The following is a 22,205-nucleotide window of genomic DNA, read 5'->3' on the forward strand; positions in this document are numbered from 1 at the left end:
AAATGGGGGTGGGGGGTGGCAAAAACCCTCCTCCTGTGGCAAAGGCCCCACCCCCTTCACTGTGTCTAAAGCAGAGCAGGACACACTCTCATATACACATTACTGCCTTATACGGATAAGGTGATATCACTCACTAGAGGTCAGGTGGTGGCCCACTGTATTTATTCATCTTTCATTGTCCTGATAAAGTACTTGGAATGTTAAAATGGAGGATTTGTGAAAAAGGAGGCTCCTGCTGGGTCTTATGCTATCCTGGTGGATTTTCTATAATGGCAAATAAGTCCATGTGCTTGTTTGTAGAACATCCCCAGTGGGTAAGTTGGGTTTTGTTTCACAGCTTTTGAGATGTTGTTGGCATGTTTTGATATGATGTTTTAAATGGGACTCATTTTAAATCTATAGAGAGGTGAACAAGTTTCCTTGTTGTGCTGGTGCCTATTAACTTGATGATTTTGCAATGCAAAAATGTTGGGGTTGAATATTGTATTAGTACGTCCCTGGGAGTGTACAAGGAGAAGATACAGCTTTGCATTCAATCTGCTTTGCACGCATTTTTTTGGAGCTGGAGATGAGAATGTGCATGAGCGGCATAGAAAGAAGCTAAGAGAAAAGAAGACCACTTGGTGAGTGGGGTGGTAAACTTAGACAAGCAGTGTGTGCTCTTACTATCCCAACAACAGGCATGAAAATGGCAAAAGTGTTTAGGAGCTGTAGTTCATATCTTTGCTAGTTATCTCTCTCAACCTTATTGCTGCATAGTAGCATAGTATTTATGATCTTTCATTGATTGCAGAATATAATGTATGTAATAATTAGTTGTTCTAACACATTTTTATTTTAATTTTAAATGAAAATGGCTTAAAGTAGCAGCAGCAAAATAACACTATTATGGAGGTGTCTTGAGATTTTTATCTCTACCACTTTGACACTAAAGAGTCTGAACATAACCAGGACTGTCACTCACTATGCTGAAACATTAATGAGGATAACACTGCATTCTTGAATACCAATGATTCCGATTTTCCTGACATGATAGTAAACACAGATAAATACTCACTACCTTTGAAATCATTGTAACACCACATTAATACCACGCCTTTCTTTTTTCCTTATATTTTTAGACTGAAGAGGCTGCTTGAGAATGAGAAGACCTTCCAGGTAAAAAAAGAGAAGGAGCACTCTAAACGTCTGGCCAAGGTGCGAGAGGAGCTGGTCAGGCTGAAGTCCTTTGCTCTAATGCTGGTCAATGAGCGCCAGCACCACCTGGAGCAAATAGACCAACAAAGCCAGCGGGTCCAGGAACTCAGCCAGAAGCTGCAGCAGCAGGAACAGGCACTGAATGAAGCCAGGGAGCATACTCAGGAAGATGGCCACAGGGTGCTGAGCCTGGAAGCTGAACTTAAAGAGAAATCTGCCAAGTTCACCCAGCAACATGAGGAGATGAATGCCAAACTGGCCAGTCAAGAACTTCACAACCGTCAACTCAATACCAAACTTTTGGGGCTTATGCATAAAGTGGAAGATTTAGAGGAGAGCAACAGGACATTGAGGAAATCTGAGGAGAAATTGCAGGAGCTCAGGGCTAAGATTAGCAAAGGGGAATGTGGCAACTCCAATTTGATTGCTGAGTTGGAAAACTTGCGGAAGCGGGTGCTGGAGATGGAAGGAAAGGATGAGGAGATCACAAAGACTGAAAATCAGTGTAAGGAGCTAAGAAAAAGGCTACAAGAGAAGGACAGTAAGCATCACGAACTCAGGCTGGAGGTGGAGAAGCTCCAGAAAAGAATGATAGAGTTAGAGAAACTTGAGGGTGAGTTCACCATCAGCAAGTCTGAGTGTGCACAGTTACATACAACTTTAGAGATTGAGAGGGGCCTGACCAAAGACCTCTCAGATGAAGTTGTGGCTCTCCGGATCCGTATGAAAGAGGTAGAGTCTTCTGAACTCAAGTTGGAAAAGTCTGAGCTGAGCCTTAAGGATGACTTGAGTAAGCTGAAGTCTTTGACTGTGGCTTTAATAGAAGAACGAAAGGCCTTAATGGAAAGAATGAAATCAGATGAAAAGAAAAAGGATGATTTAAGTAAGATGGTCAAAGCTGAGCAGGAAAAAGTTATGGAAGTAACAGAGAAACTGATAGAAGAAAGCAAAAAACTCCTGAAGTTAAAATCAGAGATGGTAACCAAAGTAGAAACTTTAACCACAGAAAAGGGGGAGCTAAGCACTAAGCTAGCTTATGAAATTGATAAATTGAACGATCTGAATGCAAAGGTTAGTCAAATGAAAAAGAGGTTAGATGCGTTTGAGCAAGCAGAAAAGCTATTAGTGAAGAATTCAGTAAAATACGAACTGGGAAAAGTGCCCGACCCTGTTAGAAGAGAAGACAACAGAGTTAAGGAACTGACATTTGAAATTGAGCGCCTGAAAAATCGTCTAAAACAACTTGAAGTGGTAGAGGGAGATTTGATCAAGACAGAGGACCAGTATGACATGTTGGAGAAAAGGTTTATTAGTGAACAAGACAAAGCCAACATCCTGTCACAGCAGGTAGAGGAAATGAGGAGTCAGATAGCGCGGAACAAAGCAGTCGAGAAAGGAGAGGAAGACAGCCAGGAAGACCTTCGACAACGATGCATGAGAGAGGAGGTCAAAACCAGAGAACTGCAGTCTGATGTGATAGCCCTCAAGGAGAAAATCCATGAGCTAATGAACAAGGAAGACCAGCTTTCTCAGCTGCAAGTGGACTACTCTGTCCTACAGCAGAGGTTCTTGGAGGAAGAAGAGAAAGCCAAGAACATGGGTAATGAAGTCTCTCATCTCACCCAGGAGCTGGAGCTAGCAAAGCGACATAGTCGAGCACTCCGGCCCAGCTTGAATGGGAGGAGAATAGTGGACGTTGCTGTGACAACCACAGGAGTACAAACAGAGGTATCTCCAAATGGACCCACAGAGGAGGATACCCCAGCTGTGTTCATCAGAAAGTCTGTTCAAGAAGAAAATCACATCATGAACAATCTCAGATGGAAGTGCCTGAAGAAGCCAACAGAAAGGAGCAGTGCTATTGAGCGTTGCCTTTCATCTAGCAGTGACCTAGGTATGAAGAAATCCTGGATTCCCTGGATGAGAAAGAAGGATAATGTCCCTGAAGAGACTAACCTAGAAAAGCCTGTGCATGTTAATGGAGACCATTTGCCCTCTGAACTGACCACGTCCCCAAAGCAAGGACAGCCTTTACATATCCGAGTAAGACCAGACCACCAAAACAACATGGCCAGTCTTGAAATCAGCAGCCCTAATACTGAGGATGTTTTCTCTAGTTCAGCTCCCATCACCCCCAGCCCATTTCAGCCTAAATCCAGAATCACGATCATTCCCACCTACTCGGCTTCAACCCCCAGGAGAAAACCCACCACTGGACCCCATGGTCCTGAAAGAGCCAGGTCTCCTGTAACCATCACAGCCATATCCAGAGCCAAGTCTCCGGAAGGCAGCCGAGCTTCTTCCTCTGTCACAGGAAGGCCCTTATCCCCTGTCTCTCTTATGACAGTCAGCACTGCTGTAGCATCTGAAGCATCCACATCCCCAGAGACCCAAGAGTTGACCATGGGCCGAGCTGTGTTCAAGGTTACCCCCGAGAAGCAGATGGTCCCTTTGCCTATACGAAAGGGCCACAACAACACTAGCATCATCACCACCACTGACGATAACAAGATTCACATTCATCTAGGAAACAACATCACCCCAAAGATGGTAGTCAGGCCAGTGGCTGCTGTAACAGACAGCAAGGAAATGACCCTATCAACTGGGACAGTTTTGCGCTCCCCCCGTCAAATCACCACTACTGCTACCAGGAGTACACAGAGCAAAGTACTGAGCAGTATCACTATATCCCCTGTCACATCTACCACTTCCAGACCCACACAAAGCATGGTAAGTTTTGCTTTAAGGTGTTGATCATCCAACTCATGAGATAACATGTTTTCCTAGAGCTCTGGTTTAATACATCCATTCTTTAAGATTTCTTCCTCCACCCCAGTAGTATTTTATTTGTGGTACTTACTGCACTTAAAAAAATGTGTAACAAAATTCAACAGCACTTTACTTTTGATAATCCACAGATATTACTGTAAACACTTAATTGGAAGTACTTGATTTTTTTTGTGAATCTCTAATAGTTCAGCATTTTGAAACATATGATGATTTGCTGTTGTACAGTGGATTATGTTCAAGGTCATACTGACTATATTCCCTATAACCCTGTGTACCAAATTGATGTTTTTACACTTTTTGGGGTCATTTTTTACAAACAAGATGTAACATGTTCTAGGTAGGTTAGACTGAGGAGCTTTTGGTAAGATGATTTTAGTACCTTTGGACAATTTTCAGTCTTTGTGCTAAGCTATGATAAGCTGACAGCAGAAACTTTGTCAAATTCTCAGGCAGAAAGTGATTTTCCAACACATATGTTTTTCACAGTCTTGATTGGTTTTGAAACTTATGAAAAACAATTTACAGGAACATTGAGAGTAACAGTAGTTTCATTCAATATATTACATGTGTTTCATGAGGTAAATTATGTTCACTAACAACTTTATCTTGCACTCCTAGAAATGATTGACAAAGCAACATTGTGTTGGTGTTTCAGTGGACCTTATAATATGCTCTTTGTGCATCAGATGGATAGCGTGACAGAAATGGCCCCATGTGCAGGCCTCAGAGCCGCAGCGCTAATGATGTGGCATTTTGCCACCCTGCTAAAGTCATGCTGTAATTTATAGTTGTTACACAGTGTTTACATTCACAAACAGCCATTTAGGGCTGGTTGCCCCCTGGCTGACACAAAACAGCCTTACACCAGTAAAACAGCACACTGAAACCTAGCCTGGAAAAGGACTCACCGACTCTGACTGAAGTGAAAGGATAGATAAATATTTGCATTTTTCATTCACACAGTTTCTATAGTGCATATGGTCAGTAACATTGCTAAGCAATTCCTAATGGGTTTTGCCCCTTTTTTTATTCTTTACTTTTTATGTTCCCTTCAAGTGCTCCCCTCTCTTTATTCTCATGCCTGAGAAACTATACTCTCTCCCTGTTGTCAAACAGACTGGGCACGATGCCCAGCCACCTCGCACAGGGCTGACCCGCATCCCAATGTCCAAGAGCCTGAAGACGGGGAAAGCAGTGATGGGAGCTCTTGGAATGTCAGGTGGTATGAAACTGGAGCCACGAACTGAGACTCAGTCTATGAAGATAGAAGTTAAGAAATCCAATGTGACTAGTAATGCTTTCCAAAATGGAGGAAAAGTCTGACTGATATAATAACATCAACAAAATACTTAAGCACTTGGTGCTGCTGAGAGATGTACCAACAAAGTGTCTCTGTAAAACTCAGCTAGTGCACAGAGGCATTTTGTTAAATTAAATATGGTATTAGTTTTTAATTTTTGTTTCTTGTACTTGACTCATATCGATTTCTTTTATTTAAATGTAAACATAATTTTGGTTTTTACAGTGTGTATTGTGTTAGGTGACTACTGCATCCTTACATATAAGAATTTGTTGATATACTTTATATGGACACAGTTCAAAATACCTGCTTTCATGTAAATTATGTTAATTTTTTCTGTTAATAATTTTTACTGAGAAGCCTTTTAAATAAATTAATTTCAAAGGGTAGTGTGACATGTTCATTATAAGAAACATTATAAGAAAATAAGAAACAAATTTGTTTGCAGCAAAGAGAGAGGGATAATTTTGCTCAGCTTTACAAAAATCAAACATTCCAGATATGTTTTATCTGTGCATACAAGTCACATTTTACAGCATTACATGGTCAGTATACTTCAGATATTTTAGGCAGGCTCTGTATGCAATGCAATTTTAAACTGATGAATAATTGTAACAGATAAAATTAAAATGATTTTGTTATTATATTAGTAGTTACAGGTACTCAAACACATAAATGCCACAGATTTCATTGTGCTGAAATATTTTTGCCTTGAAAATTATCTGTATTTACATGATTTAAATGCACTGTTTTGAGATTTTTGATAACTGCTATAAATTTTTGCTGCTGTTTTTATTTTCAGTTTCCAGTCTCATCTGAACTTTTTCTTGGACTATATGACAAAAGCATGGGAGTATATTGCTGCCATCATAATAAAAACAGTTTATTCAGTTTTTTAATGAGAATTAACAAGATTTTTAAACAAGATTTCATCATAGCAAGATATTTCTATAAGATAACATTTTATAACAAAAACCTGGGTAAATATTTTTCGTCATGGTGGCAACAGTTCATTACTGTACATGGCTAAGTGCTTGGCCTTTCTGTGCTGAGTTTGCATATTCTCCCCAAGCCTGTGTGGGTTTCCTCCTGGTATTCCTGCTTCTGCCCTCAGTCCAGAGACATGCAGGTAGATTAAATGATGACTTTAAATTGCTGAGTTGTCTGTATTTATGTGTCAGTCAAGTGTTTTCTTGCTTTTGACATCCTTACAATAAAACAGCCAAGAGGGGTTCCATGTCACATTTAGTTGTTAGCAGTTCAACAATTTTGACTGTGATGAATTTATTAAGCTAAAACTCACTGACATATCTTTACATTTATCAGCGGATGCGACACTTTTTTCTTTTTTGTCTTCGATGATGTAACTGCTACGTTTCACCACCCTATTGGCTCAAAAGCTTCCGGGTTCTTCCTTGCGGCTGTGATTAACAAGGCATGAAATCAATAGTATATTAGGTAGATATCAGACTTAGCTAGAGGGTATATTTTACTATCTAGATAGTTTTACCTTTTGCCTTAATATCTGGTATCTTGTTGTCCGTGTGGCATTAACAAGGGACAGTCGACTGTCAACTAAAGTGGATTATTTTGGTCGAAGCAGGGCGCAGCTATGATGGCGTCAAGCTACAGCACTAAGGAAGAGGACGGACATCCCTCGGGTGCTTCCAGTCACGGCGGACCAGGGGCTGTGAAAAGTAAAAAACCGGACAACACAGCGTTCAAACAGCAGAGACTACCAGCCTGGCAGCCCATCCTGACAGCAGGCACCGTGCTGCCAGCTTTCTTCGTTATTGGTCTCATCTTCATCCCCATTGGTATCGGCCTGTATGTCACATCAAACAACATCAAAGAGTACGAGGTAACGTCGCAGTAACGTCCCGCTGTCTGGCGTGGGCTCGTACTAAAGCCATCACCGAGCAGGTGGCGGCTTTGGATGACACTGTCATTTCAACCACGGTCACTGTTAACCGGATACAGAGGCGACTTCCAGCCATGTACTATAAACCTGTTACAATAAGAACTAACGTTAGCGGACTCTTTGTGGATTGTATTAATGCCAGATTTAGCACACACAATTCACATAGCTTTTCTTGGTTTAAACACCCTTCTTGTATAAATAGGCTAGAAAAAAACAACATACCAGTGTAATACAATACAACAGAACAGCACCACAATAAACAGCTTTCAAAATGACATTCAGGTTGAACCAACACCTTTCAAAAACAGTTTCCAGTTTCAAGCAAATTAGAATATAATGTAACCTTTGTAGAAGAGGATGTATTTGAAGGAAGTTGTATAACTAATCAGCTCCTCATTTTCAGATTGATTACACTGGGGCGGACATTAACAGTTCGTGCTACAGCTGTGCCAAGAGCTACAGCTGGAACAGCACAACATCGTGTGTCTGCTCTGTGGAGTTCATATTGGAGCAGCCATTCGAGGTGAGGACCTGCACCAACTTATGCAGACCCCGTGAATAATACATGCCTTCAGCTCCAATATCGATAGTGTTGCTTGTGCAGTAACTGAATGTCCATTAAGATCTATTTTGAGTTTAAAGAATGGCACACCCAAGGTTTTGTTTGGAGCCTTTATTATTATTGATTATTCAAGTTTAAAAATATGCAGTGCAGTAAGATGTAGAAAGCTGTTATTGATTAGTTATAAAAAGCTTGCAGGCAGGTGCATTTTGATCTCAACATCTTCTGGAGAAGCAAACCAGTGTTGCTAAGTATATCTTAGATCTGAGCTGTAATTTAGCAGAACAATAGGAGCAGCTAAATTGATGAACAAAAACCTTTTATTACCATCAGCTTAGTGAATTAGGTGAAAAGTTTCACTTGACCAAAGCACTTCCTAGCCTTTACCCATACCACTCAGTCTGTAACACCTTCTCTCCTCCCCCGCAGAGCAATGTCTTTATGTACTACGGCTTATCTAACTTCTATCAGAACCACAGACGCTATGTGAAATCCAGGGATGACAGCCAGTTGAATGGAGATCAGTCTGCCTTGATGGTATAAATCCTCAAAATGTCTATTATAAAATGCAGAGATTTTATTAAATGTCTTTTGCATTATTTTTTAACACTGGCTGCTTTTTACAGAACCCCAGCAAGGAATGTGAACCATACCGGACCAGTGATGGCAAGCCCATTGCTCCCTGTGGGGCTATAGCTAACAGCCTTTTCAACGGTATGTTATCTGGCCAATAAAACATTTACTAAAAGCTCAGTACATACCAAAACTCTGACATTACTTTGCTGTTCATCTCATTTGCAGTACTGCTCAACGTAACAGATTTAGTTGTGTGAGGGAGTATTGTACAGTAATTTAGTGCTCCTCTGTTCCAGACACTCTGGAGCTTTATTATGTGGATTCCAATGGCACCAGAAATGCAGTTCCTCTGGTCAAGAAGGGCATTGCATGGTACACAGACAAACATGTGAAATTCAGGAATCCTGGTGGAAACAACAACCTGACTGTAGCTTTCCAAGGTGATTTACACAAGCAGTGCACGGGTTCTTTTAGGCTTTTAGGTTGTAGTGACTAGCTTGATTTTGTCCTGTTTCTTTTCCTCAGGCACAGCTAAGCCAGTGAACTGGGCAAAGCCTGTATATGAATTAGACCCATCAGATCCCGATAACAACGGCTTTATTAATGAGGACTTCATTGTGTGGATGCGCACGGCTGCATTGCCCACCTTTCGCAAGCTCTACCGCATCATCCAGAAGAAGTCCAGCACAACTCCGACTCTACCCAGTGGCAAATATTTCTTGAACATCACTTACAGTATCCTTGAATTATAGCCAGAAACTCTGCTACACCATCAGAATTGGAGCTAGTCTTGGGCTCTACGGTTGACTATTATTGATTTTTATATACTCTTAAGATTAGTAATATGAAGAAAAACAATATTCTTAAAGCTCCCATGCTGTTTTTGATCTCAGTAGTTTCTGGAGAAGCGAGCTTGCTGTGTTTAGTATTAGATCTGTGGTTGAATTGTTACCTGTGCTGCTGAAAAAAAGGCAAATGTAGCTGTTACCACCAGTTTATTTGAAGGCTGTCATTAAGAGAAACTTTCAGCATAATGATGTTTGCAAATCTGTTAATATTTGAGTTAGTACAACTAGGGTGTATTCATAGTTGATGTGTAGATGATTTATAAATCCTTTTGTAAACTGTACTTTTCTATCAGTCCAGAAGCTCCAGTTGTTGTTTTTACTTTAACTCTGTGTAATCAGATTACCCCGTGCTCAGCTTTGATGGCCGAAAGCGGGTGATCCTGAGCACCATCTCCTGGATGGGAGGGAAGAACCCTTTCTTGGGCATCGCCTACATCACCGTGGGCTCCATGTGCTTCTTCCTGGGTGTGGTTCTGCTCATCATCCATCATAAATACGACACCCGAAACAGCAGTGCGGATATTCCAAACTAAACATTTTCCAGTCTGCACTTGCATGGGTGACCCTCCAGGGTCTGTTCTGGACTGCATGTTAATTTTAGCTTGAATTCACTGGTCTTTTTAAATGTCTGTTGTGTGTTTGTGTAAAGGACCAGCGGCATCTTAAGAGTGTAATCAAAAGCTGTATTTATGCATAGGACATGTAAGGCAAAAGAAGGATGCTAGAAACATAATGTGTTTCTGTGCATGTAGCTTTAAGTCGGCTGCTGGGAATGTCACTTTCTATTTATCCATTATCAAAGTATCTGTTTTATTTTAGCAGTGCTTTGGGAATGGCTTAAAGATGTATGTATGAAGTTTTTGTCCTTATTATGTACTGTAATATGTCCTGCTGACATATTACAGTAAACCACAGACATGTCAATGAAGTAGGTTACATTAACCTACTTCATTGACATGTCTGTGGTTGTCGAGGTTCCCTTGAGTATTGGATGGGATAGTCATTGCTTGTATTTACAGAAGGCATTGATATTTAATGGAAGGTATTTTAGCCTTGGAGAGTCAGAATATTTGTTATTAGTATCAAAGGTGTGGATCTATACCCTCAACTGTGACTGGTTCTATAAAGAGAATGAGGCAGTCAAAAGGTATCCTTCATAGTTACTGTGAATATGCATTGCTATCTAATGCTTATTAATGCTGATGGGGCCATTATCCTAGACCGTTATATCCGGTATCCCTGATTCTAAATCTCCAGGCAAAATTCTTTAGCTTGTGCTGCTTGACCTGAGTGGTAAATATACAGAATTCTTTAATGTTGACCAAATGATGTGCACTGTAAACATCTCTCATTTGTTGGGGTTTCCATTTGTTTTACATCATCTGTTAAAGTGTTGCTGATTTATGAAGAATTAGTTTATTGTTTCAATTTGTTTGTAATTGACTTTATGGGGTTTTATTTATAAGGTTCACAAGGCCTAATTAAACAACTTGGTCAATGTATTCAAATTAATATGTGTTTTTATTGCCAATCACTGTACAACATTAACTGCTATTTCACTGCCACCACTTAATGTGGTTTTCCTCCATTTTTAATGTATTCTTCAGGGTAAGCAGTATAGATAATGGATGTCTGCATGCATTTATATAAGTTATACCCTATTAACAGGCTGAGACATATTTTTGCTCATGCATGCATTGACATTTTTTAAATGTCGGGGGTGACAGCTGTGAGTTGGCCTCTGTCTACACTGGCTGTCTTGCATTTAATTATTTCACACAAGTGCAATACAGAGGGCTGACCAGTAGATGTCACCATTTTGAGACCAGGAACAATGTTAGTCCAGTGGTTCAGTGCTACACGAGTTATTTTCCCTGTCACTAATGGAAACCAGATTGTTTTTCATAAAAGCTTTGCTAGCTTTGTTCCACTCAATGACACATAGTGTGTCTTTTCACTTACTCATTTTGTTTGAATGCTAATCATCCCCATTATCCACAGTTTGTCCTGATTAAAGGATAATAGTTTGGACTATGCAGCCCTCAGCCAAGTGCTTGCACTACATGCATCTTGGCTAGGTGGACCGCTACCAGCAGTGACCACAGGCTGATTGGTAACAACAGTGATCTGCAGCCATAGTTGTCAGATGGCTTTACCTTTGCTTCTGGAGGGAATACTCTAGAAACCATACTGGGAGTTATGTTGAAACAAGTACATGTAAATGACTTATATTTTATATTTATTCCAAATGAAAATGCCTAAATAATATTACTCTACAAAAATAGAGTAGCCTACTATAAAAACAGAACCACAAAGCTGAAGGTCCACTCCATTAAAAAAAAAACACATCTTTGCTCTTTGAACAGGAGGAAGAAGGACGGGTCAAAGGGAGCTCCGAGTCGCAAACTCTCACTGTACCTATGTCAGTATTTGTCTGAAATGTGATCAGTTAAACTCACTTCAGGTGTCTCAGCTTGTTTTTTTTTTTTCTTTTGGCTAAAACTCATTTCATACCAGTAACTTGACACTGGTGTTATTACCAAAACTGACTTGGAAAATAAAATGACTGTAATTTGATGAATCATCAGGCATTGTTTGTAGACTCAAGCTAATTACCCTGTACTGTATCTCAGTCCCATCTATAATACTCATCTGATCTCTTCATAGGGAGTGGACGTCAGACAGGACTGTACAATGGACCTAGTTGTCTGAGGAACAAATCTGCAGGTTCTGTATGTAATTGATCAACTCTTGTGTAATTCGGAACATTATTTGTCATATAAATAATCTCTGTATGTTTTATTTGAAATCAGTATTTACTAATGGCAGGAATCATGAGCTGCATATAATAATAAAATACGTGTCTCATTTGCTATAAACCTCTTATTGAACTTAAATATTTTTAATTTCCACATGATATCTAGTGTTGTGCTCTATTGTGAACACTAGAGGGAATCAAAAACCAATCGGTCGGGATCTCATTGTGGTAGTGAGTGACCCATTGGGCTTTTGATGAAATATTTCACCTTAAAGTTACTTTTCTACTGCACACACGATAAATAAACTTGTCAAATAAACTGGCCAATCTGATCACACGTGTTTATCTTTCTTTAAGAGAGAATAACCATGTGATAATAACAAAAGATTTGTGTTTACAAAGAGAACTTTGATTTCATCTGAAATTATGAATAAATACATTGATTTAGGATTGCCTTTGCCCTCTCGGTGGTGTTTGACCAACCCTGCCCCCCCCCCGCTGTGAAGTCACGTTAGCGCTGGAAACTTATTAAATCATTAGACCAAAGGAAAATGTCATTTCCAAATAGTGGGTCTGTCTTAAAGACAGGCATGAGTTTCGTAAGAAGGATCGTAAATGGGGAGTTGGGCACTGCCCCCTGTTAAGTAGCCGGTAGTGCAAAGAGTCTTCCCACTTGGAGCTTTTCCTTCTTGGAGATCTGCTGGCGGAGCTTCCAGTAGCAGCGAGGGGAGAGAGGGGCTCAGCCGCAGCTCCTGACACTTCAGCTCCAGAGGGGGAGGCTTCAAAGCGCGCTGCTTCTAATTTGATCGGCTTTGTTTTTTGGGGGGGAAGTTTATTGGTGAGTACACTGTATTTAATTTATTGCAAATTAGCATTTATATTTTACTAAATTTGGTAGAATTTTGACGCCTTGTTGCAGATTTGCAGACTACTTTTGCAATAATTTGATCTTTGTACCTTAAATGCATGCTTTATAATGAGCGCTCATAATATAAACCAAATAAAACCTTTTATATATCGTTTTGGAATGAGAATCGACGCCCTGTCACTGAATGAAAGTTGACTGATAAGCTCATTGGCTTAAAATACAATTTGGAAATGTGTGTAGGCTAGTCATTGGAAGCTACGGCCACGCAGTGTCTGTGTAGTCTGGCTAATGTGGTTCATGTTTATTTACGAAAGTTTGATTAGTTGAGCCCCAAAGGGCCAAGAAAGTGATTTCGTCTCGTTAGCTGCAGTTTTCTTTCTTGTGCACCAGGCGGGGCGCACAGCCTGCGGTAACGATTCCAGAAACTGAACCCAGACTCCACTGTTTAGATGGGGTCCACTAAGCCCTTAGTAAAAAGAGTAACCCCCTCACATGAGGTTATTCCACTTCAGAGCCATTAATTATTACAGATTAACAATCTGTCTGTGTATAATGGCCTATTAGGTGAGCCCATGGACGAGCCTTTTAATGATACATATGTGTGATTAAGCTTATACAAGATAGTGCTCAATCAAGAAGTGTTGCTGTAGGCTACATTCAAGAACATCAAACACCAAAGGAGAACCACAGACCTCAGTGAGCTGCAGAGTCAGCCACCAAAACTCAGCTAGAAAGGAATGTGTTTCCATGTTATGCATATGGAAATCAAAGCAGAGTAGCATGTGTTAAAATGTTTTTCAGTCCTTCATTATTACATATCAGTCAGTATCTACCTCAGGGTGTGGGTGTTAGCAGGAGGTAGCAAGGTGTGTCGCTTATTGTGTAAGAGAGTCTAGATGGAGCTTGCACTTTTTGCCATCATAACCTAGAGCAATTACTAAATAATAGGAGCTGTAAATCTGAATTAAAATAACCGAATCAAAGGGGATCATCTGGGACCACTGTGCTGTATCTAAATCGAATGGACTCTGACATGCATTTGTCCCTTAAACATGGTGCCTAGTCACACTGTACTGACAAAGTGAGCTGTAATATAGATCTGTAGCTTCAAGACATTGTCTCCCTTTTGTCTTCAGACTGATTGATGTGCTGCTGACCCTTTAAGGCCAAACATGAAGCTAGGGCTGTCACTGGCCACTGCTGCCTTCCTTGCAGCCCTGTTGACATCCATAGATGCTCAAGGTAAATGAAACCACCTGGCCTCAGTACACTTACATACATTATCCCACTCTGTCTCTCCATATTCTCCTTCTCTTCTTTCACTTACTGTCTCCGTTGATTGTTTTTTGCTACAGAAATGAGTCTTTTACTTTAATGTCAGAGTCATCATATGGAAACATTGAACTCTGTACTGATAAACTGAATAAAGTTATTCTTATTTCATGTCTATGCTATTTGACTCTGTGACTTTTGGACTACCGACTGCTTCTTTAATTATTGTCCCACTTTTATCCCTCACCTTTAGTGTGTTTTGTCAGATTTTTTCTGTCAAGACACATTATGAGCTTTGAATTTCAAATCCATATCCAGTTTACTTGTGTTTAAACTGTTTAAACCAATATTTCAGGAGCATTTTTTTCATTCAGATTAAGAAACCAGCCACACTAAATTTGAACATTTCCAATTTCTAATTAAATGTATTTAACAGCTGGCCACCTGCAGAATGTTTCCACATAAATCTTTTAGCAGTGCTGTGTCTATTTTAGTTTTATGGTAGCTAGCCTCTGCACTTTTCCCAGAGCAAACATTGGAAGACTCCCAAATCCATGAGACTGACAGCCTCTATGGAAACGTTCAATCACATAGTTATAATGATTACGTTGAAGTTATAGTAGGATTTTGTAAACCATGTGTAAATCTCTCTGCAGTGGTTGCAGCAGTCAGTAAACTGTGTTTTAAGTCATTCAGTTATTTTACAACTTAATAGCACAGTAGTTGATGTAGAGTACAATGATTTAAATGATCAATTCAACAGTAAAAACATATAAAAAGGTCATGTTATACTTTTTATTACTGTAAGTACTTAACATGTTGCATTATGTATCCATTATTGTAGTTTTTTGTTAAAGATTTAATAAGTGGAAGCATCCAAGGGAAATGCAAGACTTTAAAATGATATTTAAGAGGCACACTTGAACAACTTTGTTACTTTCCAATTCAAATGTTCTACTTATATATGTGTAAATGTTTGTAGCAGTAAATGATTTTTCTGTGTTTGTCACAAGACTTAACCTGTCAGACTGCTAACAATCTATCAGTAGTTTTACCAGGACATGACTCTATGTAATTTTATATGGAAATACGGTATGGAAACCTGACTTTTTCCCCTTTGAAGGTTTCACTGGTGGGTGAGAGGAGTCTAACGTCTACTTTCACATATCTCCACAAATGGAATGGAAAGATGAAATATGAGAATAACAAATTAATCTTCAGACAGCACAGAGACAAAGAGCCTTTCTCGGGCTTTTTTGCGGGCATTTGCAAAATCCCTGAGTTGCAATACATATGGAAAGTTAATCTGCAGTAATGTTTAATGTCAGCACATGTTGCGGAATTACTTTGGCATTTGGCCTGCCTCTCTGTGGGAGAGCTGGTGTTCTTTCCTCCTCTTCTTCGCCTCTCCTTTTGGCAGTAGCTCAGCCCAGGATCGCTGACTCTCTCTGGCTGCCTGGAGACTAAGGTTACTGACAGAACAGTGGCCAGACAGTGTCCTTTAGTAGTAACTGATGGGACGGGATTCCATACAACCAAAACAGCTGCAAGGGCCAAATCACACACCGGAGATTAATACTTTGACAAACCACCATTGTTCCTTAAGTATATTTTAAAAACCCAAAGGATGTGTGGTCAGAGAAATTGTAACAAATTGAAATGGCATGCTTATATGAGCCTGCCATTAACAAATGCAGGAGTAGAGGAGTAGTAGACCCATGTTTTTACTCCACATTCCATCATTTTACTGCTTACCACCCACCTCCCCATTCACACACACAAACTCCATGCACTTCCCTACAACTCACCATTTGGTGTTGGAGATGAGTACTCGTGGAGAAATCAGGGGGAACACGGTCCATCGGTGGTCCTTGTTGATGTGCCAGGTTGGTCATCCTCCAATCCCAGATTCTAAGTATTTGGTGGCTCCTGTTTGTCATCTGCCTGTGCATTCAGTGTGTCCCAAGCTTCCTCATCCAAAGTATATTTTACAATGATATTCTTGCCTCCCGTGGCACTCTTATTCTGCTTCACAGCTAGCATGCACCCACATGCATGCTATCTGTATGGACTGGTACGAGTGGTACCACTGTGGATTAATAGACCAGCACTACAAGTCAGTACAAATAACGTCATGCTAACCTCATTAACATCTGGGAATTTTTATTTTTATTTTATTTGTCTTCTCTGTTCATTTCATTGTTCGCTGTGTCACTCATTTTTAAACATTTAATAAACTAACATTTTGAGCAGAGTTGCATGTAATACAGTGAAATTTGTTTATTACTAATGAATGAATGTATTCAAAAGATCACAAAGTTCAAACTGTATGATATATTTAATGACAGTGAGTAACTTTATTAACAAAGAAAAAGAAAGAAAAGAATTTTTGCACATTTTGATTCAACTTGTGTGTTGCTGTTACTGACGTGAGTTTCATGCATGTGAACGTCATGGACTGAATAGTATCACGTGTCTTCTGTGTAACATGATCTCACAGCTGGTAGCCTAGAAGCTGTAAGAAAGAATATCATTTTAAAATATGTTTGTCATCTCTGTCTGTGTGGTCCCAACTGTACATGGAAACTACCATCCAGTCAGTCAAAGTTGTTGAGCCAAACAACTTTCTCATGTACATGATGCATGACACTGTGATCAAGTCAGCTCGATGCAAAGGCGCGTGGTCTTGTCACACCATATGTTTTTTTTTGTTTGTTTTTTATATACGCACTTCCTCTATTATAGAATATCTGGACAGTCTTCATAGTGTCTCAAGTAATCATGTTTTGTCATGCCTTCTTGTGCATTGTGCTGCCAATGAAAAAGTACACAAGAGTCTCCAGCGACATATTGTGTATTCTTTTTTAAAGGTTTGCAATGGATGTATGCCACTTACCTGTTTTAACACTCTTAACTAAATAAACAACAAACCAATTTTTGTCTTGGAAATATGTTTATATACAATGTGTATATAACATATGGTAATTTTGTCAAGAGTTATGTCAGCAGCTACAGTATATGGCAACTTTGATTCCATTGTATAATCAGTAACTTTAGAATGAGGACATTTTTTTCTTTTTTTAATAATGCTGAGATCAGCTCCATCAGAAAGGCAGTATGTGGTCAGGGCATGCGTTGTGATGACTGCATTCAGCATGTTTTAGATGGTTCACTCAGTGTTTGCACTTTGGTAGAGTTTGCGTGGAGTCGTGCACATGTTGTGTATGCCAGCGCTTGAGTTTCTGGCCGTCTTGGTTAGGTAACTCAAACAAACGCCATTTTGCTCCAAAATGGCTTCTCACATTTTTTTTTTTTGTGTGTGTTGTCACGTGTTCTTTACTCATCACCCTCACATGGATGTCAACGCCGTGTCTCTATCCCCAACAACAAACAAATCCACTTCAGTCATGAAGTGTTTGTCGTTGGGATCAATAAAATGCCTCACTTTGATTTGATCATAAATATAACCAATCATTTATACCTCCTGTATTTCTTGTGATTTAACTGTATTTCATCTGTTAATTTGCAGTGGAACCTCCCTCAGACTTGAAATTTAAAATTATAAATGAGAACACAGTGGAAATGTCATGGGAAAGACCCTCATCACCAATAGAGGGCTTCAGAATACAAATTGTTGCAGATGCAGGTCAGTATGGAGTCAGCATTTTAGCAGTTATCTGAACCTGCCAGTATATATACAGCAAATACACAAACACTGCACCCCAGCATCTAATTTACTTGTTTTGCTCTCCTAGATGAATGGGCTAGAGACCTTGCCTTTGATGCCTACACCACTAAGACCTCACTCACTGACTTGACCCCTGACTTGAGCTACTCAGTGTCCATAAACTCCTATTATGGGTCAGAAGAGAGCATTCCCATCTTTGGGCAACTGACCAGTAAGTACACACAGGGGATTAATTTAGATTTGAAAAAGTTATGCTTTAAAATGTTCTGTTCATTCAACTGAAGTGCACAGTCATTTTTGCACACGTTTTTATTTTTTTAAAGTGTTACTTCTTGGTTAAGTTAAAATAATTTTATGTGTTACTCTGCTGATGTTACCTTATGTAATGCTAGAGCATAAACACAAAACATACACTTGTATCCAGAAATGTCTTTGCAAATACTGTCAGAAAACCCTCTGTCTTCTTTTTCATTATATATGCTGATATTCACTGGTGTGATATCAAGAAAACATTTTGAGGTATACCCTAAAATTAAACCATCCAGATAGAGAGGCAGACCACCTCCTCCTAAAACATATAGATAACATTTGACTGCTAGTGATATGTTAGGGGTCATGATATTACCCTTTGGTAAGAATATAACTTATACTGTGTAGCGTTTTCCTCTAGCCACATGAGATGTGGGAAAGTAGGGAGAAATCAACATATGTGACTTCTGAAATACACACTGTTTATAGCTAATGCAGCATAAAGATATGTGTTTGTGTACATGTGGTTTTCATCCTGTCAGCCAGCTTTTATGAAGTGTTGCTTTTCGTGCTTTTTTTTCCACTGTGAAAAAGCACACAGTGAGACAGCGGTGGCAATGTGCGATGCTAACTCACCAAGTGTTTCCTGTGTTTCAGTACAGACCAGTAACACCAGTGAACGAGTCAGAAGGCCACCAGGAGATGCAATCAGTGAGTATGTTTACTGTAGTCTCAACCAAAACCTCAACGGGGCTGACTTTCCAATTTTTTTAAATATATTTTTTCCCCTCATGACTGTCATCATATTTTTTTCCCATGGAATAATTTGGTCAGGCGTACATTTTACTTTCTGCTAGGGCTGTCAGACAGAGATCCTGGAGAGCCTGGGAGGGCTCACATTGGTTCATTTAATTGAAACCAGTAGGCACATGAAGAAATAAAAGGAAAGGAAGGCTTGAAGTTGGAAGAGAAGGGTTCTGTTATAGTATTTGCGATGGATTGGAGGGAGAGCAGGAAGGGGCTGACAAGCAATGACATATTCATTGTGCTACCAAGAAACAAGTGCTGTAACTCTTGGTTCTTAATCAAATGTCCCCTTTTCAAACTGACCCCTGCTCCTGTCATGAGACCTATCTGTGGTGACTGTCAGGTGGACATGCTCACTTTTTCCCCAATCTCATGTTTGGAAACATACTTCCCCATTCTCCTAAACCCTCATAAATGGTTAAGTGCTCAGGCTCTGCCCCAGGTACCTTAAGTCTCTGGATGTTGTTGGGCTGTCTTGGTTGACACGCCTCTGCAACGTCGCATGGCGGTCGGGGACAGTGCCTCTGGACTGGCAGACCGGGGTGGTGGTCCCTCTTTTTAAGAAGGGGGACCGGAGGGTGTGTTCCAACTATAGGGGGATCACACTCCTCAGCCTCCCCGGGAAAGTCTATGCCAGGGTACTGGAGAGGAGAATTCGACCGATAGTCGAACCTCGGATCCAGGAGGAACAATGCGGTTTTCGTCCTGGCCGTGGAACACTGGACCAGCTCTATACCCTCTTCAGAGTGGCAGAGGGTTCATGGGAGTTTGCCCAACCAGTCCACATGTGCTGCGTGGATCTGGAGAAGGCATTCGACCGTGTCCCTCGCAGCCCGGAGGAGCTGGAGGAAGTGTCTGGAGAGAGGGAAGTCTGGGCATCTTTGCTTAGACTGCTGCCCCCGTGACCCGGTCCCGGACAAGCGGAGGAAAATGGATGGATGGATGGATGCTCAGAAGGTCTTTCCACCCAAGCCCACCCAAACTGTTGGCCTATAGCCCTACTTTGATGCCACCATTTTCAACATTGGGTCAGGGAATTTTAAAAGAAATATAGCCTTAAGAATGAGGCGTATGAAATGTGAGGTACATAATTTAGAGTCAGTGGGGCCAAGGGGAATGAGGATTAAAGCCCAGCCACATCAGCCTTGTCAGTTATTTCAATAGAGCCATCTTAAATGTACCAGTAAATTTCATCTATGATTTAAAACCTTGTACGGTTTGAAAGCATGGTAGAACCTCTGAATGTTTAGTCTATAAAGTCACATTTTTGCCTCCGTCTGCTGGAATACCAGCCCACTGTTTGGCAGTAGCAGATATTTTCTGTGATGCATATCTCTGAGCCATCCAACTGTCAGGGATTTGGTTTTATTTAGACAGACAGGAGAAGAAATAGGCCAATGTAAAAATATTGTTCCAGCTGTTGCTGCACATTTCTGGCTTGGAATTTGGTTGAATTTAATTCAGTTTGTGCTTTTCTGTTTTACAAATCATTAACCACTAATCTGGATCAATCAAAATCTATTCTATAACTTTAAAATGGTTTTGTCGCCGACTGACTAACTGCCGTATTTCTCCCCTGTCTTTTCCCAGAGTGTTCAGTCAGTGCAGTAGCAGATTTGGTTTTTCTGGTGGACGGCTCATGGAGTGTGGGTAGAGAGAACTTCAGGCACATCCGTAGTTTCATTGCCGGACTGGCAGGGGCCTTTGACATCGGTGAGGACAAGACTCGGGTGGGTGTGGTTCAATACAGCACAGACACCCGCACAGAGTTCCCCCTCACTCGTTACACCAGAAGAACAGATCTGCTCCAAGCCATCAACTCTCTGCCATACAAGGGAGGAAACACTATGACAGGTAAGGTGTTCACAACAGGCAAAGGTGCAGAGATGAAAAGGTTTAAATCAGTAGATTTGAGCTAGCTTGGGCTTGCATAGCTATTAGTGATGGCAAACATCTGTATATTACCTAAAAGTTGTATAATGTGATGAATTTAAGAATACAGATGCAAGAGTGGAAGACAAATATTCATAAATACATGCACATTTTTGTTTTAAAGGTGATGCCATAGATTACCTGCTGAGAAATATCTTCACGGAAGCAGCTGGATCCAGGAAAGCTTTTCCAAAAATAGCCATGATCATCACTGATGGAAAATCCCAGGATCCAGTGGAGGAGCATGCTAAAAGACTTCGGAACATTGGAGTGGAAATATTTGTCCTAGGTATGATTTATTATTCTGTGTTTTGTTGAAATGTGCACTCCCATGTAAACAACTTCCTCTTTTTGGAAACCATTTGATTTACATTTGATTGTTCATTGTGACTTGGTAAAAGTCAAGTACTGCTGTATTTTTTCTAACATATTCAATATTGTAAATCTAAAACAATATAACAGTTGATGTTGTTATACTTGACATTTTCCCTCTCAGGTATCAAAGGAGCAGATGAGGCTGAGCTAAGAGAAATGGCCTCCACACCTTACAACAAACATGTGTACAATGTTCCCAGCTTTGATGAGATCCAAGAGGTAGAGAAAAGCATCATCTCAGAGGTGTGCTCCGGTGTTGATGAGCAGCTCACCTCTCTGGTCAGCGGAGAAGAAAGTAAGTCAAATGATGTATTTGAAAAGTGCTAATATGAGGGTACATTTTGTTGCTTAATAATCCTGGAAATCTTTTAGCAATGTATCTAAATGTCACCCCCCCCAGTTCATCATTTTTTCATTTCCTGTGTTTTCTTTTGTACTCAGTGGTGGAGCCAGCCTCTAATCTGCAGATCACAGATGTTTCATCTAAGTCCATGAGAGTGACATGGGACGCCTCACTGGGTGATATCACAGGCTACAAGCTCACCCTGGTTCCCATGCTACCTGGAATGAAACGCCATGAGCTGTACATGGGACCCACTCAGACATTCATCAATGTTCGTGACCTTTCCCCTGAGACTGAGTATGAGGTCAGCTTGTTTGCCCTGAAAGGTCTGGTACCCAGTGAACCCGCTGTGGCCATGGAGAGGACTCAGCCTGTCAAGGTGCTAACAGGTAAGATGATATGTCATGCGCTATTGTCAGTTTGTATGTTAAATATAGAGAGTCACTGATTACCTGCTGTTTCATCATTTGAGTAACCCATCATTTTCTGTTTTTTTCAAGAATGTTCTCAGGGAGTAGATGTGCAAGCTGATGTGGTCCTGTTGGTTGATGGCTCGTACAGTATTGGATTACAAAACTTTGCTAAAGTCCGTGCCTTCTTGGAGGTTCTGGTCAATTCCTTTGATATTGGACCCAACAAAGTCCAAATTAGCTTGGTCCAGTACAGTCGCGACGCACACACTGAGTTTGCCCTCAACACCCACCATGACATTACTGTTG

The 22,205-nt window shown here is 40.4% G+C and overlaps 3 protein-coding genes across 6 annotated transcripts in view; all 3 read left to right on the forward strand.

Annotated features, from left to right (window-relative positions):
- Nucleotides 1-5,503, forward strand: part of LOC109964937 (filamin-A-interacting protein 1-like) — an 18,212-nt gene extending 12,709 nt beyond the window's left edge. The window contains exons 5-6 of one of the 2 annotated variants that reach the window (XM_020608564.1): nucleotides 1,122-3,927; nucleotides 5,044-5,503. In XM_020608564.1, the coding sequence (XP_020464220.1) occupies nucleotides 1,122-3,927; nucleotides 5,044-5,310 (3,073 nt within the window). In that variant the 3' untranslated portion in view covers nucleotides 5,311-5,503. The remainder of the gene's footprint in view (nucleotides 1-1,121; nucleotides 3,928-5,043) is intronic. The other variant, XM_020608565.1, reaches the window with a different exon arrangement.
- A 1,141-nt stretch (nucleotides 5,504-6,644) lies between these two features.
- On the forward strand, nucleotides 6,645-10,696 carry LOC109965033 (cell cycle control protein 50A-like). 3 transcript variants are annotated; one of them, XM_020608750.1, is made up of 8 exons: nucleotides 6,645-6,722; nucleotides 6,891-7,148; nucleotides 7,612-7,731; nucleotides 8,200-8,307; nucleotides 8,397-8,484; nucleotides 8,643-8,786; nucleotides 8,872-9,081; nucleotides 9,534-10,696. In XM_020608750.1, the coding sequence occupies exons 2-8, from the start codon at nucleotides 6,900-6,902 to the stop codon at nucleotides 9,725-9,727; spliced, it is 1,113 nt and encodes a 370-aa protein (XP_020464406.1). In that variant the 5' UTR covers nucleotides 6,645-6,722; nucleotides 6,891-6,899; the 3' UTR covers nucleotides 9,728-10,696. The 3 variants fall into 3 exon arrangements, with proteins under 3 accessions (XP_020464406.1, XP_020464405.1, XP_020464403.1); XM_020608749.1 differs by having other exon boundaries at nucleotides 6,655-6,745; XM_020608747.1 differs by having other exon boundaries at nucleotides 6,664-7,148.
- Nucleotides 10,697-12,635: 1,939 nt separating this feature from the next.
- Nucleotides 12,636-22,205, forward strand: part of LOC109964979 (collagen alpha-1(XII) chain-like) — a 51,273-nt gene continuing 41,703 nt past the window's right edge. The window contains exons 1-10 of the mRNA XM_020608637.1: nucleotides 12,636-12,790; nucleotides 13,957-14,062; nucleotides 17,622-17,738; nucleotides 17,848-17,991; nucleotides 18,687-18,740; nucleotides 20,427-20,690; nucleotides 20,893-21,057; nucleotides 21,265-21,438; nucleotides 21,585-21,875; nucleotides 21,987-22,184. Coding sequence (XP_020464293.1) covers nucleotides 13,993-14,062; nucleotides 17,622-17,738; nucleotides 17,848-17,991; nucleotides 18,687-18,740; nucleotides 20,427-20,690; nucleotides 20,893-21,057; nucleotides 21,265-21,438; nucleotides 21,585-21,875; nucleotides 21,987-22,184 — 1,477 coding nt within the window. The 5' untranslated portion in view covers nucleotides 12,636-12,790; nucleotides 13,957-13,992. The remainder of the gene's footprint in view (nucleotides 12,791-13,956; nucleotides 14,063-17,621; nucleotides 17,739-17,847; nucleotides 17,992-18,686; nucleotides 18,741-20,426; nucleotides 20,691-20,892; nucleotides 21,058-21,264; nucleotides 21,439-21,584; nucleotides 21,876-21,986; nucleotides 22,185-22,205) is intronic.

The sequence above is a fragment of the Monopterus albus genome, unplaced genomic scaffold (genome assembly GCF_001952655.1).
Source record: "Monopterus albus unplaced genomic scaffold, M_albus_1.0 scaffold94.1, whole genome shotgun sequence".
Classification (NCBI taxonomy): Eukaryota; Metazoa; Chordata; class Actinopteri; order Synbranchiformes; family Synbranchidae; genus Monopterus; species Monopterus albus.